At 51.8% G+C, this 15,905-nt stretch overlaps 1 protein-coding gene across 3 annotated transcripts; it reads right to left on the reverse strand.

The window, feature by feature from the left end:
- Window positions 1-5,536: 5,536 nt before the first annotated feature.
- On the reverse strand, window positions 5,537-15,807 carry si:dkey-89b17.4 (zinc finger protein 646). 3 transcript variants are annotated; one of them, XM_052049082.1, is made up of 5 exons: window positions 15,383-15,807; window positions 10,141-12,812; window positions 7,850-8,962; window positions 7,670-7,764; window positions 7,220-7,335 (listed from the first exon to the last, which is right to left on the reverse strand). In XM_052049082.1, the coding sequence occupies exons 2-4, from the start codon at window positions 12,657-12,659 to the stop codon at window positions 7,686-7,688; spliced, it is 3,711 nt and encodes a 1,236-aa protein (XP_051905042.1). In that variant the 5' UTR covers window positions 12,660-12,812; window positions 15,383-15,807; the 3' UTR covers window positions 7,220-7,335; window positions 7,670-7,685. The 3 variants fall into 3 exon arrangements, with proteins under 3 accessions (XP_051905040.1, XP_051905041.1, XP_051905042.1); XM_052049080.1 differs by lacking the exon at window positions 7,670-7,764 and having other exon boundaries at window positions 5,537-7,335; window positions 15,383-15,804; XM_052049081.1 differs by lacking the exons at window positions 7,670-7,764; window positions 15,383-15,807 and adding an exon at window positions 14,751-15,365 and having other exon boundaries at window positions 5,537-7,335.
- Between the last annotated feature and the right edge of the window lie 98 nt (window positions 15,808-15,905).

The raw sequence follows: 15,905 nt of genomic DNA on the forward strand, positions 1-15,905 counted from the left end.
CCCGATTGATTGGAACGAAATCCGGTGTTTACGTGATGGGGAGGGGGCTGCGGGGGGGTCATTTGAAGGTGGCAAGTTTTCACGGTAACACACCAAGCAAAGAGTAGGGAGGAGGAGAGGCCTCGGGCGGGGCGGAGTCAATGGCGGGGTGGTCAATCTATGCAGTTTAGATAACAAGCGTGGCCGGCCCCGCCCTTTGACCACAGCCCCGCCCACCTAAGTCTTGCAGCCACGTTTTGTGGCACTTGGTGCTCGTTTTACATGACTGCCTCGTCACTTTCTGTTGACGTCACTTCCTGTTGACATCGCCTGAGCCGTCTTTGTCGCTGCCTTTTCGACGAGTGCAACAAAGTTGCCCAGTGTGCTAGCTCTGCTCTTGCCTAGCCTTAGCATTAGCATAGCTTATGTTATAAAAGATTCTAGACAGAGAAGGAAAAAGCCCACAATCCATCTTCAGATGTTTCGCAGCAGGAAGCTACCGTCCTTCTTCAGTAGTAGAGTGAACTAAGGTGAAGCCGCACATGAGACTTAAGATCACTTTACCCCATAGTGCAACTAGAAGAAAACACAGTGAACTTCCTTTTAAGGAATATAACGTGTTTGCGGCCTTGTTATGTTTCTTTTTTCTTTTTTTTTATTCGCTCCAAACGGGGTGTTTGAATTCACAACATACAAGCTTGGCACCATTAGCTTTGTTAGCATAGCGCATGTCTAGTTGTTGTGGTTCTGTGATGCTAAGGCCCGCCTGCCGCCGCTAGCAAGGCTAACTAGCCTAACAAGCACCATTACGCCACAAAGGGCACTCGGCGTTCAAGCAATAACGTCAGCTAGCGATCGCTCCCTCGTCGCATCAGCATTGGCATCGCAAGCCATGCTACCACTAGCACGGATCGCAGCGGCTCGGACGGCAACAGGAAGTGGGAGACAGCGCCTTTTGTTCAGTTTCTGCATGTTGTGTAGCCTTTTGCGCTTTTAGCTGTGTGACGTTGTTGCGGCAAACAAAACAAAACAAAGCGTTAGTAGCCTGTTTTCTTTTCATTCCCAAAACCAAAACCGACTCGCGCGTGCACCAAAGTTTTATCGTGTTGTGTTGAAACCAAACGTGTCGGCCGCGCCTCCTCGCTCGCTCACTCGCTCTCCTCCTGTCAGGTACTCAAGTCGCTCCTTTTCCGCAGTTGTCGGTCAAGTTGGTTACGCCGGGACGTCTTAGTTTGTCTGCGCCGCCATCATCGTCCCTCGACAAACGCAAACATGGCGGCACGAAGGAAGGAGAAGTGTGCTCAAAATTGACCACTCATTACCGACTCCCCAATCACTACAAAGTGATTTTCAGTGGACATTTTGGAAACACTCTATGTTCCCTCGACAAAATGGTGTGCAGTACAGGTAGATTGGGATTTGGGAGTCAGGGAATGAGTGAATGACTCTGAACGTAATTGCTGTGTTCGGAACCATTTACTAATTCCAGAGGCATTTTTGGCTTTGGAACTATCTAGGTCAGGGGTCTCAAACTCAATTTATGTGGCAACGGCTGGAGATCGAGTGTGGGTGTGTCTCGGCTGCATGAAGTATACCACGTCTCCATGTTTTTTTTTTAAAAGGCATGACTGGGACAAGGTGACAAGATACCTTGTCTTTCCATTTCAAAACGTGTTGTCATGAGCCTGAGTTACGCTAGCTCTTAAGTGATTGGGGTGGAGCCACACTAACGTTCGATTTTGAGGCCATGAAGGGGGCCCGAAAAATCTCATCCGGCGGGCCGCAAGTTTGAGAGCCCTGATCTCGGTCCACTATTTGAAAATCTCCGCGTGGTGAGTGAATGATGCATGATGACGCAACGACGGTGTTCAGACACATTTGCTCATTCCCTACTCCTGAATGACTACAAAGGGATTTGCAGTTGACAATTTAGTAAGGAATCGAGGTCCACTTGATGAAAATACCAACAGAGAGTCATTGGGATTACGTGAACAATTCTGAAGACACAGCCTCAGTGGTGTCCTTGGTATTTTTGGAAAGATGACAGCGTGGATCAGGATATCCCCACCCCTCCTTTCCTCTCTACGAGACCGCCTCCCTCCCATCCGCTCCCCAATATCACTGCTTCTCCAAAAGGTGAAAATATAAGAAGTTTAAAAAAAACAGGACAGAAATAATACTAACAGTGAAAAAAAAGCATGCAAAGCGTTGTGGAGTTTTGCATGGTGATGTTTTTTGTAACCCGACCTGCCGCCATGTTGCGCACTTTACCGCTCATCGGCTCTGTCTTTGTTAGCACGTTAGCACGTCAACCAGCTTCTTTTTACATCACCCGTGGTGCCCCTCCCACTAAGCCCCCCCCCCAGCCTTCCCACCTTATGACACCCCCCTTCCCCACTCCGTGCCGGTAGAGCGACAGGAAGCACAACGGCGACGCTCGCTTTTCCCCCCCGCTCTGACGCAAACAAACGAAAAGGTGTGAGCGAGCGCTCCAGAGACCGGCCTGCCATTAGCTGTTAGCATGCCAACAATTTAGAGTGGCGGCGTCCTCCATGTTTGTAGTCCCGACGACGACGACGCTCTCTGTCTTCCTGAAAGCATTCCCCAAACCAAAACTCCTCCTGGTCCGGTCGCCGTGACGTGATGTTCGCCATCGATCTGACCCTCCGCTTACATCCTCGTGCTCCGCCCCCTCCAAGTCAGTATTCATTTGTATTAGTGGGAGGAGTCACAAGAAGGACTTTGACTTTGTTGTTGTCGTTGTTGTTGTTCTGATCGCCATGGAGACGAGAATGTGTAATTATTGTAAATAACCATAAAAAGACGACCTGCATGTTTATCTAGAAAATTCCAGACAAAGTTGACGGCGTGCCGGATTGTCCGGTCCTCTTTAGCTGCCAGGCCGCCACCTTGGCGTCGCGGGGGAGGGGGAGGGAGGGTGGGGGTAATGCGTGTCCTCCTTAGCAGTCTTCTTGGCGTCCCAAACCACCCAGTGGCTCCTCGGCCCAAAGTGCTTCCTCCGTTTTGGCGACTTTGTCTGTCGAATTCTCGCCGCAAGTTCCGCCAAAGAAGGACAACCGTTTGGCCCGGGGCCTCACCCGCGCTCGTTATCCGCCTTGTCGGGCCTCCTCGTCCCGGGGCCCCTCCCCATCCGCCCTTTCGGCCCCCCGCAGGCAGGCCGACCTGGACAAAGTGCAATATTATTTTGGCGGCGTCAAGGCTCGGTACTAAAGAGGACAGACAGCGGGACTTCCGCTCCGCTAGCCCAACTTTGACGGGAAATGCAACTTGTGTGTTTCTTTTAGTGTGTGTTTGTGTGTGCGTAGTGTAACGTAAAAGCCATCTGTCCCGCCCTCCCAAAACACTTAAAACCCCCGTCCCTCGATTGGCAACAGCTCCCCTGCCCTGCCCCCTCCCTCGTGCTGCTGTTGGCTGTTTTGTTTCCGTTGGTGTGACGTGCCAGTATAACCCCCCTGCCCCAGCCACCCAACTCCCCGACCAGTCGCTCTCTCGCCCCCCCAACCCCCTGTCCAGCCTCCCTCCATGGATCTTTAAGATGACAACTCTATGCAGATGCGTCTTTTCTAAATGTGTCCAACATTTTAAGTTCCAACAAACAAACAAAAAATATATATTAAACCCTGACAGAAATATTGAAACATGAAGAAATAAAGAAGGATTGTTCAGTGTTCTTACGTCTACTTTCTGTTTCCGTCCGTGTGTAAATGGACAGACAAACTTATGTGATGGAAATGAAAGGTCGGATGGATGTTTACATCATAGCGTGCAAATAGACAGACAAGTTGAGTGTGATGGACAAATAGACGTGCGAATGAACAATGTAAACCTGACAAATACTCATCTCAGCCAGATGTGTGAATGTGTGTGGATGAGTGACGTGGACCCGCAAGGTCGACGGATGCTGAGTGAGACGAAATGTATGAGTAGCGGATATCTAGCAGGAAATTAGCAGCCAGACATGAACACAATGGCAAAACACATTTTAGATGTACAAGCAAAAAATATACACATCCGACTCGTGAAATGACAGCGAGCCCAAGTTGGCGTGACTCGGTTTCCTGTAGAAGCTACTAGCTACAGTCCACATCAATTTATTTCAGCCAAAAACAGGAGAACTTGTCTGGCGTTCAACCTTCACCGTTTAGTGCAGTGCCCTCCAACCATTTTTGTCTTACGGACCGGTTAAGATGTGCTGTTTATGGACCGGGAAACATTTCTTTTTCTGTTGCTTTTAAATTGTGAGTGTGAAAGCACTGGTACTGACAACAACGATAATTAGAGAGCCATTCAACATTTTATTAATGTTCATTCATTTCAAATAGTGTTATTCTACTGCACCGCAAATGTAGAATAAAATAAAATAACACGGCGAACTATTAAAAAATATTATCAATCAGGAATAATAATTAGGCCTTATAATGTGAACATAATCATTTTAAAGTTATGATCCTATATACGGCATTAGCATCATTGCTACTTGTAAAAATAGCAAAAATGACACGATTGATTGCTACTTTCATCTAGTGGCTGCCGGCTCGTTATGAGTAAACTGTGACAAACTGTGCAAAGTTTGCTTGCATTTTCATACTTTCCACTTGAGTGCTATTTGTTCAAATGATTCAACGGGTTTCTCGTATTGTCTTGTTTTGGATGACATAGAAAGCGCAACAGCTTCCTGATTTACGTCGCAGTGGAGATACTGTACCTCCATGGGGGGAACTTCTCTTGTCGAATCAGCGTCATCTTCGGAAGTCATATCTGCCCATTTGTTACTTTTACTTTCCAGGGGAGGAACTTCTCTTGTGAAAACAACGTCATCTTTGGAAGTCATGGCTGCACATTTGTTCCTTTTACTTTCTGTTTTAATGCCTCTCTTTCATTTATTGGCGGATTCTGTTTATTTCAACTTTCTAAACAAAGTTAAAAAGAAGTCTCCAATTGGCCCGGCGCGCATACATTTCCCCACATCACTTCTGATCGTAATTTTGCTCACAGGTCTGTCTCTACGCGGTCCGGTCCGCAGACCACTGATTTAGAGGGTCAGCCCTAAGTCTGAAAACAGCCCTTGAGTTTAGACTCGCCTCGCCAGCCGGTAAACTTACTTTCTCCGCTGTCCGGATGCGTAGTAGAACCGGCGTGCTTTCCTATAATCCTTTCCAGGGAGCATGTGCTCGCTCACGCTTGTTCTGTCTAAATGGGCGGTTCCATGACGTAGTGACTCAATGGACAGCCCATGTTCACTTGCGCAAAGTGAACGGATACGGATGCCTGTCGAAATGTGCATTGGTGACAGAGCTAAATGAGTGTGGGTGAATGAATTGAAAGATGATGGACGTTCAAATAAGATGGACCACGTTAATATACAACGTGTACAAATTTTGTAGTGACGTGAGGGAAAATGAAATGCATGCATAGACAGGTAGTGTCTGAACGTGTGCAGATGGACAGACAGGTTATAATGATGCCTGTGAATTGACAGGTCTAAGTTTTTGTGACTTACATTCTCGTTGGATAGCAATGACAAAAGCAAAGCATGTTTGTGGAAGTCTTTTAATGTGTGTAAATGAAGTTTGCAGTAGAGTTAGATGTCAAAACACGAGATACAAAATACAAAGTGACATGCGTAGACTCATCATACAAGTGTAAAAAGAAGCACAGTCAATATTAAAACAATAACGTTAAGGACGCGTGTTCCTGGGAGGCCCGTCTCCCCCACATCTTTCATTTTGAAATTCCACTTACCATTGGCTACCTTCCTCTTTGAATGACAAGTGACATCAAGAGTCGCCAGGACGCCGATGATAACGCCCGGGCTCGCATCAAATCCCGCGAGTGAAGTGACGACGAGCATTTGTCATCAGTTTTATTTTCAGTCCTCAGCGGTTTCAAGTTAACAAATTATCAAAAGACGTTAGAAAAGTCACGTGACTTCAAACTAAGCATACAAACAGTCAAACGCGCTTGCTAACATCATGACGCTAACTACCACCTCAGCGTCCAGTCAATAAATACAGCAAAAGCTACGCTAGGAGATACAAAGGTCCCTTTAGCACGTGGGGGCCAGGAGGGTTACGGGTCATCACAGCTCTAAAGACATCTACACACTAGCGCCGCAGGTGCTACTACACACATGAACACGTGTACACACATGTGTCGTTAACACGCTAACTATTCTACACAATCAGAAGGCGGAGCTTCCCGACAGATGTCACCTGCCCGCTCTCACGTCGGCCAATCCCGCTTGTGTAGGTCGACAATGTCCGGCGTCCAATCGTAGAGGCTACCAGTGTTTGTGGGCGGGGTGTATGCAAAGTCCAAATCTCACCCACTCCAAGGCCTTGCCCTAGCTGCGTCCTTCCGTCACTCAAATCTCATCAAGTGGGCGTGTCCAGTGAGGCGGCAGCGGGCCAGAGCGTGTTGATGCGCGTTTATGCGTCCAGTTTGTCTCTGCCGAATTAAGCCCCAAGGACGAACTCGATTCAAATGAAGGTGCCGCCCGGCATTCCCCCAAAGTTGGGCGGTGGGCCAGCAGCCCTGCGGGACGGTGCCGCAGAGTTGCTGGGCCAGTGGACCTTCATGTGGTGCCTGAGGTTGGACTTGGAGGAGAAGCGTTTATCGCACTGCGAGCACGTAAAGGGTTTTTCCTTGGTGTGCATACGGCGATGGCAGATGAGCTGGGTGGACACCCGAAAGGATTTGCCGCAGTCCGGGCACTGGTAGCGTTTGGGCTCGGTGTGGATGCGTCGGTGGTTCTTAAGGGACATCAGGTTGGGGAACTGCTTGTGGCACGAGTTGCAGAAGAAGCTTCCGGTCTTGTGGCTGTTCTTGTGGTTGACCAGCGAGCTGGCGTGGCGGTAGGAGCGGCCGCATTGGTCGCACACGTGGGCCTTGGGCGCCGCCTGCCGTCCACGGGCCCGCGCCGCACCGTCCACGCCCTGCTCTTGCATCAAAGTGAGGTCCAAGCCCGAGCCCCAGCCCGGCCGGTGGCGATGGGGCGGCGGCCTCTGGGGTGCCTGCCCATGGCTGATCTCCATGTGCAGTCGGAAGCTGGCCTGAGTGGGGAAGGCGCGGCGGCACGAGGCGCAGGTCAGCTCCCGCTGCTTCTGGTGGACCCGCCGGTGGTTGTAGAGCTGCGAGGCCACTCGGAAGCTCTTGCCGCAGTCGTGGCAGCGGTGCCGCCGCATCTCCGAGTGGATGCGGCGGTGGTTTTTCAGGGCCAGAAGATTGGAGTAGGTTTTGAGGCACACGGCGCAGTGGTAGATGCCGAGGGTGTGCGTGTTCTTGTGGTTGATGAGGGAACTGGCGTGTCGGTAGGAGCGGCCGCATTGGTCACACCTGCGCACAGACGCAACGTTAGATGCCGGGCGGAAGGCTCCGGAAGCGCGCATCACATCAAAGCGACGGCAGCGCATGGAGATCACGCGAGCGTTACAGTATATGATCTGCAATCCGGCTGAGCCAAAAAGAGGTCGTAGTGGCCGAAGCGGGGGCCGCCGGACGAGGGGGAGCGGCCTCGTGGCGCGGTCCCCCTCCTCCGTCCCCGCGCCCCCCTTCCTAATCTTGTCTACAGGTGGGCCGGTTTCTTTCCCGCGCGCGCACAAGGACACACAACATCAGCAGCACAAAGACAAAGTGGAAGCTAACTGAAAGCAAACGGGGGTGACTTAACTGGTCTCTCCACTAATTCAATTTGTCCAAACTTCAGAAAAATCCGAATTCCGGCACGCGAATGGTCCCAAGGAAGCCGGATTGGAGATCATATACCTGGAATAGACATGTGCAGAGCTAAATTCATCTTCACTATTTGGACAAGTTCCAAGCATGACAAACAAGTGAGGACAAGACTCACGTGTAGCGACACTCGTCGCCCTCTGCCGCGGCGCCGCCCGTCTTCCTCCTGCCATCCATGCCTACCTGGTTGTCGCCGCAGCGGTGTCGGGCCAGGCCCGACCTGCCCTGGAAGCTCTTGCCGCAGGTGGGGCAGCCAAACGGCGTGGCGCCTTCCTCGTGGACCTTCTGGTGGTTGCGCAGAAAGCGGGCCAGGCGGAAGGCTTTCCCGCACGTGTGGCAGATGTGCTTCTTGCGCTGCGTGTGGATGCGCATGTGGTTGCGCAGCGCCATGTAGTTGGTGTAGGGCTTGTCGCAGAAGTTGCAGCGGAAGTCGCCCGTCTTGTGCGTGTGCTTGTGGTTGAGCAGAGAGCTGGCGTGCTTGTAGGCGCAGCTGCACAGGTCGCACGCGTAAGGCCTTTCGTCGGAGTCCAGGTCCACGGAGCTCCTCTCCATGCTGACGTTGGCCGAGCTGCCGGCCGACGACGAGGACGGCAGGTGCTGGGCGGGGCAGTCGTGCGCGGCCAGCTGCTCGGCCGACGAGAAGCCCTCGCAGCAGCCGTCGCACTCAAAGTCCATTTGGGCGCCCGGACCCTGCGGGCCCTTGCACAGGCCCGCCGTGGTGTGCGTGGCCAGCTGCCTTTGGGTACGGAAACCCTTGCCGCATTCCTGGCAGTTGTGCTTCTTCTGGGCAAAGTGGAGGCGAAGGTGGTTCTTCATGGCCAGCCTGTTGGGGTACGTGGAGTTGCAGACGTTGCAATGGTATTCGCCGATCTTGTGCAGGTTCTTGTGGTTGGCCAAGCTGCCCGCGTGCCGATACGTCTTGCCGCACTCCTCGCAGGCGAAAGGTCGCCGCCCGCTCTCGGCCGGGTCAAACTTTTGGGGCCTGGACGTTCCGGCCGAAGAGTAGGGCTTTTTGAAGCCCTGTTGAGCGTATTTGACACCCATGAGGGGGCCCTTTGACGACGACTCCCCGAGCATGCTCGCCATCTGAGATGGGCCGGGCTGCTGGTAGCGTGAGCCGTTGGGGCCGGTCCGGACCAGTCCTTTGGCCCGGTGTTCCTCGTGGAGACGGAGGTGGTTAATCAGCTGTTTTTGGATCTTGAAGGCCTTGCCGCATTCTTCGCACTTGTGCCTGCAGTTGGAAAAGACACGCAGCGATTTTGCACATCTATTCATCACATGAGCACCATTTTTGACCTAAAATCAAAACAAGCTACTTGGCAGAAAATCAGTCGAGGATGCAGTCGATACAAGCCCAACAAGTCAATGTTTTTCCTACGGTAAAATAAAAGAATAGGGATAGGCCAGGGGACGGCAACCCAAAATGTTGAAAGAGCCATATAGGACAAAAAACAAAACAAAAAACAAATATGTCTGGAGATGCAAAAAAATAAAACCCTTCTAATGCCCGCAAATGTTCACAAATGCCCCCATCGAATTTATTTTGTATTTTCCTCGCTTGATTTTTTGTTTTGGTGCATTATTTTCGCTTTCCTTAGTGTCGATGAAGTGATCATTAATATCCGTTTTTCTGAGGCTGTCTTTGAACGCCTCTCAAGTCCAACGAGAGGAGAGAAGGCAAGTCGGACACAGACGTGTCTGTGTTTGTCGAGACTGTTAAAAGCATAAATAAAGTGTACTTTGAAAAAAAATCAGCACCACAGCTCTCCTTTTTTTTCGGAGCTGCAACATGTATCCATTTCTATTTGAGCTATATTGGCCTTCTATCAAAATCCTTTTCCATTTTCAAACATTTTTAATAAAGCTCCAGGGAGCCACTAGATGTCGCTAAAGAGGCGCATGTGGCTCTGGAGCCGCGTGTTGCCGACCTCCGGGATGGGCCAATACCAGGTGTATACCAGCCACCGATCCATTAACTAAAATTATCTAACACAGCGGAAGTGCTCCTCCAACACGAGTTGGCACTACACTGTAGCGGTTTGACGAATCATCATGCAGAGGGCTGCCATGGCTCCGAGGTACAGCAGGTCGTCCGGTAACCGCGGGGTCTTCTGTTCAAATCAATCTCTGTCTGAATCATGTGCCACCGTGTCTTTGGGCAAGACACTTCACCCACATCGCCTCCAGTACCCCGCACGCTGCTGCACGGCTGGCTGTGAATGATTGGTGGTGGGCCCAGGGCAGGTATGGCTACACGCAAAGCTTACCGCCACTAGAGTGTGAATGTGTAAGTAATGAATAATGTGTCCGTTGTGAGCGCTTTAGGTGTCCGGTGTCATAATTATCTGTCGTTGTGTTGACATTTTATGTATCAAAATACTATTAGAAAAGTGAAAACGGTGGCCATACCTCTTGAGGTCAAAGTGAGTCCTCTGGTGATTCTTGAGGGCCAGCAGGTTGTAGTAACGCTTCTGACACACCAAGCAGCGGAACACGCCCGTCTTGTGGGACTTTTTGTGGTTGAGGAGGGAGCACGGGTGTCGGTAGCCTCGCCCGCACTGGTCACACTTGTGGGGTTTGTCACTTTGGTCCACCATTGACCGGCGCCCGTTCCCGGCGATGTCGCGGCTTCCGCCCGCAACCCCGCCGCCCATGCCCTCGCCCCCGGACATCCCTTTTGCTCCGCTCAGGACCTGCTTACTCAGCGTGCCGGCCCGATTCTTGCCAGGGCACAGGTGGGTGATCAGGTGGTGGCGGTCTGCAAAGAACATGCCGCAGTCCACGCAAATGTGGCTGCGCCCGTCCATCTTGTCGTTGCCATTGGCCGAAGCGCTGCCGATGCCCTGTTGTTGGCCCTCGGGTCTCTGGGGACCGTGGACCAGTTGGTGATTTAGAAGGTCTTGCTTCCTGGAGAAGCTTTGGCCACACGTCGAGCAGATCATCCTCCAGTCCTGTTCCAGATTGGACGGTCCGGGACCGGAGGGATTATTGGCATGACTTCGCAGATGGCTGCGCAGGGCTCGGAGGCTGGCGTAATGGTTCCCGCACACGGAACACTGGTAGACTTCTCCATCGTTGTCATCCTTGTCGTTGTTTCCCATTCTCTTGCCTCCGGTCTGGGAGTACTGTCGCTGACCGCTTCCTTCCTTTACGCTGTCTGGGGGCACGGAGCTGCCACTCGAGCTGTGGTAATTCATGTTGCCTATAAAACCGTTGGACATGTTACTCTGCTGCTGCGGGGGCGGTTGACCACGGCGGGGGCACATGTGCGACTTGATCCCAGACACGTCGGCGTACATCTCGCCGCAGTCGGCGCACACGTGGCGGTCGGCCTGCCGATGGGCGGAACCCCCGTCGAAGCGGTCGTGGAACTCCAGCGAGTCCAAAGCGCTGTTGTGAGTGCCGTCTGGTACAAAGTGGGCGGGGTCCGTGAGGTTTCCCGGCAGCGAGATGGGCGTGGTGGCGTCACTGCTTTCCTGCACGTAGCTCTGCTGAGAGTCCAGCGTCAGCGGTTCTGGAGATAACCAATCGTTGCCGTCGCCCAGAGGCTGGTTGGAGGACCGCCCCTTGTGGCTTCGCAGGTGGCTATGTAGCGCGGCCAAGTGAGGATACTGCTTGCAGCAGATTGTGCACTGATAGTGGCCCGTCTGATGACAGCGCTTGTGGTTGACCAGACTGCCCGCGTGCCGGTAGCTCTTGCCGCACTCGCCGCACTTGAAGCGACGTTCGCCGTCATCCGGAGAACTGGCCTGGGCCACGCGGCCTCCCGACGATGACACCGAACCCTGGGAAGCGGAACTTAACGCTTCCGAGTTGAGTATGGAGCTATCCTGGCCGTGGGAGGCGGGATGGGGATCGTGGGTCAGGTAGTGTACTTTGAGGGTCTCCAGGTCAGGATGCCCCGCCCCACAGTAGGCGCACGTATATATAGGATTGTTGACGGGAGGGCCCATGATGGGATCGTAGGGACCCCTTTTATCGCCGGGCAAGGGCGGTAGGGGTAGAGGGTCTCCGAGGGCTGGAGTGTACGCCGGAGATCGAACCGCACTCAGATTGTGAGGCATGAGAGCGGGAAAGCTACGGGACAGTCCGAGGGACGGCGAGGTGGTGTTGTGTAGGAGGATGTGCTCCTGGAAGTCGGCCTTGTTGGGAAGCGCAATCTGGCACAAGTGGCAGAAGCAGGAGTTGGCGTTGTCGCTCTGGGTGGCCTGAGAGCCGCCGCCGCCCCCACCTCGCTCGGACTGGTGGAGGCCGCCGCCACTACTGCTGCTCACCATGGACGCCGCGGGACTCTTGAACTTCGAGTGAGTTCTCTCGTGGCTGTTGAGGGCGGCCAGGTTGCTAAACTGTTTGAAGCACACGGAGCACTTGAAGCTTCCTTGCTGGTGACACTTCTTGTGGTTGACCAAGCTACCGTGGTGCCGGTAGGTTCTGTCGCACTGGTCGCACTTGAACGGTCGGTCCCAGGCGTCGTCCGACTCGGGGGAACTTTTGCTACCCGGGTGGCCCTGCAGGCCGCTGTTGTTCAAGTGGGGACGCCCGAAGCCGTCCGAGAGGTCCTGGCCGAGGGCGTAGTCCCTTTCGTGAGGGCCCCCTTCCTCGGGCACCTCCTCGCTCTCTTCTTCGGCGTGAGCGCTACTTGGGGACAAGGTGTGTATGCGAAGGTGATTTTTGAGGGCAACCGCGTTGGGCAGAGTGCGGGTGCAGACGGGACACTGGAAGGAGCCCACTTCGTGAGACTTTTTATGGTTGGCCAAACTAGCTGCGTGCTTGTAAATTCGTCCGCACTGTTCGCACTCAAAACGTCCACTTTCTCCTTGCTGGTAATGCGCTTTCATATGTTCTAGAAGACTTGGAGTACTGGGGCAGACCATATCACATTCTTTACAGGGGAAACCCTTGGCACGACTCATATCATGCATTGCCATAGTACTCGGGCGCCAGTCTTCAGGGGGGCGAGGCCACGGTGCGACCGCTGGTGACCATTGGGGCGGGCGGGAGGGGCTTTCGCTTGGGAGGGTCTTTGCTCGTCAGTCGAGTGCGCTGGCCATGACCCCTGGCAGGTGGCCTGTGAGGCGTTACTATGGAGACAAGAATGGGTGGGGGTGGGGGGTGGGGGGGGGAAAGTGATGTCATAATGTGTGGTTTGTCCAAAGTGATGTCATAATGTGTGGTTTGTCCAATGTGGGAGAAATAATCATTCGTGTTCCACTCGTGCCACGGCATTCATGTGTCTGGTGTGGGGGGTGCGGGGGGGGGGGGGGGCGGGGAATTTAAGGAAGGATTAAAAAAAAAAACACCCTGAACATTTGGAACATTGCACATGCAAGTAGGTTCATTGGAAAAACGTACGTGTCATGATTGGGTATGAAAGGAGCATCCCCGAAAGGCCGAGTTATTCACAAGCGCTGATATTTATTTGCGTAAGCAAATAGTCCAAAAGTTTAAGAACAACGTCCTCAATGTTCAACTGAAAAAAAGGTGGGAAATGTATTCTCATTGGTGGTCCATTATATCACCAAAAAGATTTTGAGAATCTGGGGAAACCTCTGGCTGAAAACCGACATTGAATGGCCATAACCTTCGATCCCTCAGGCGACGCCGCATTAACAAACAAGCATCATTTTGTAACGTTCCTTACATATGTCGACATATGCAAGTTATAACTCTTAAGTCACCAAAAGAGTACGACAGACCCGTCTTACACTGAAAATGGATGGGCGGCGCGTTACGAGCACAAAATAGAATGGACACTGGTGAGCAACTCAAGACTTGTACATCAAGCACGAACGGGAGAGAATTCCACCAACCAAAGTTGAAGAGTTCGTGTCAATTGAATTTTCAATAGCAGATGCAAATACCAAATTATTCGATAGCTGCAGACCTAATTAATCAAGGTCCACCATATTAGCAACGTGACAAAAAGGCCCTCATCTTTGTGAAATGTTCTAAAAGACGTAGGACGAGCACTTCAAACGCCTCTCAAATCCCCCATAAATTATGAAAGGACAACTATAAAGTACATTAGCTATCGAGACACATATTCTATTCTAGCGATTAGGGAGTGGGAGTGAGTGAATGATTCAGAACCAAGCTGTGTTCTGAATTATTCACTCATTCACTCGCTGTCTACTCCCTAATCACTCCAAAGGGATTTTTAGTTGACATTTTAGCAAACCATCTACGGCTACCATCGCCTTGCAGTGTATGATGCCCAATTGAACTTTTTTGTTGTTGTTTAATCTGTTATTGTTATGTAGTTCATTCCCAAAAATAATTATGACCTTTAAAGCAAACATAACACATCCACAAAGTGACACACCTGCACACAAAACACGATGTCACATGGTGCACAGTGCGTTTGGCGAAGTAAATATAGTCCCTGTGTTGGTTTCTGTCCAGATACATTACGTGGCAATTTCAAAGATGTTGTGCTTCCAAAGTTGACGTTTTCATAACTGAATGATTTCATGCCATCTAGTCGCCATTGACTGTTTTCGACTCTCATCAGCCACGGTTTTTTGTGCCTGTTTCTTCTGTCAGCTCACTATGACATTTGTTGTCTTTTGATGACGTGGAGGTTGAATAAGCGTGCTTGAGAATCCAGACTGTAGGTGCATTGGTAATTAATATCCACATATTATCGGGGCCTGTGGAAAAAAATCTGAATAATACTGTACTCATTGACGGGGGAAAAAAAGTTACATTTGAGCAATAAATAAAAGTTAATTGATGTGCAGTTTGCACATAGCCATAGTGCATTTCTTATTCGGAGGAACTAAGTAAAGGATCTCCAACACTGCCAGAGACGTTTGATGTCTTACAACTCCATTAGTGTTTCCATGGCAACATGTCAGCAAACATGACTGACAAGAAATCAACTCGTTTAATTGGCATGCACGTGTTATTGTTTACATGAAACGTTGCCAATCGCTTTCTTTGACTGACGTGCTCATGCAATGAAGGAGAAAAATGTAGAGGTGAGCAAGAACGGGCCGCGGGGCGGGGGGACGCCTGACCTTGGCCCGACTCCAACACGCATCTGTCGGACAACGCCGAGCATCTTCCCTGTCGCACGGTTCTCCCCTTCGCGGAGCTTCGTTCATCGCCTCCCACCTCCATCATCAACACAAACGAGCCCGCAGAGGGTTCGGTTACGTACACACGAGAATGAAAAAAGACTTTTGAGCAGCAAGCCGCCGCCGCCTCGCTCCCCGGACAACTCACACCATAAACGACCCTGGGCCGTGAGAGCCCACTGGGGACCACAGCAGCGACCACAGCAGTGTCGAAGAACATGGTTGACTTTGACCAAAAAGGCCATTGCGCGCGTCAACCACTAGCAGCCCTATGACGTTAGCTCACCGGGTCGCTGCTTAGCACCTGACTTGATAGCTGTGCAGTAAGCAAGCAAACCAACAGACAGACAAACAGCATTAGGCTCACTCTGCAAATGTACGCACACGCAAAGACGCTAGGTGTTATCCGCAATCGATTAATTGCGTCCAGAGCAGCCTCGGCCGGCCGGGTGCTAGCTCGTCCGCTAGCCGCCGAGCTAGCCCTCCAGCTACACAAAGATGTCGAGTCGACCCTCCGCGCTCGGCCCCCATCAAGTGGGGAGGGAAAGCTGCTTCGCCAGCCTCAAACTTACCCCTCCGGCGCCCTCCGCGTCCCGCTAAGTGAAGCGAGCTGCGTCGGCGTGCAGATGCAAAGGTGAAACGTTGCGCCGTCACCGACGAATCATTTTTGTTTCGTTTGGCATTTGCCGCTTTGCTTTTCCACACTCGACTTTTGCCTCTTGGCTGTCCGCCGCCGCGCCGCCCGCCGCTACGACGACAACGACGACGACAACACACTTCCTGCCGCGCACCGCGTCATCATGTGCGCGGCACGACTACGACGATGAGCTGGAAAATAAGACAAAGCAAGCCAGTTGACCTTTTGCTGTCTACAAGCGTTTTCATTTTCATTTTCCACATCAGCGGGAGAGGCCGGGCCGAGCCGATCCGAACGCAGCCGATCTGGCCCGAGCGGCGGAGAGAGCAGCGCCATGTTGATTTCGTGACCCGAGAGAATTTATTTTGTTTTTGTCCTCATTTATGACTTTAGATGTGCTTTGCTGTTATTGTTGTTGTGTTGCTGTGATTACAAACTAAAATAAATATTCTCGTTCA

Source organism: Hippocampus zosterae, chromosome 17, assembly GCF_025434085.1.
Source record: "Hippocampus zosterae strain Florida chromosome 17, ASM2543408v3, whole genome shotgun sequence".
Lineage (NCBI taxonomy): Eukaryota > Metazoa > Chordata > Actinopteri > Syngnathiformes > Syngnathidae > Hippocampus > Hippocampus zosterae.

What these genes read in the sequence shown, in the direction of transcription:
- si:dkey-89b17.4 (XM_052049080.1), bottom strand. Translation starts at nt 12,659, where the DNA reads ATGGCAATGCATGATATGAGTCGTGCCAAGGGTTTCCCCTGTAAAGAA. An exon ending in ACTCACTTTGACCTCAAGAG is followed by an intron (nt 8,963 to 10,140) that starts GTATGGCCACCG and finishes TTCCAACTGCAG; the next exon opens with GCACAAGTGCGAAGAATGCG. An exon ending in GGCGACGAGTGTCGCTACAC is followed by an intron (nt 7,336 to 7,849) that starts GTGAGTCTTGTC and finishes GTCTGTGCGCAG; the next exon opens with GTGTGACCAATGCGGCCGCT.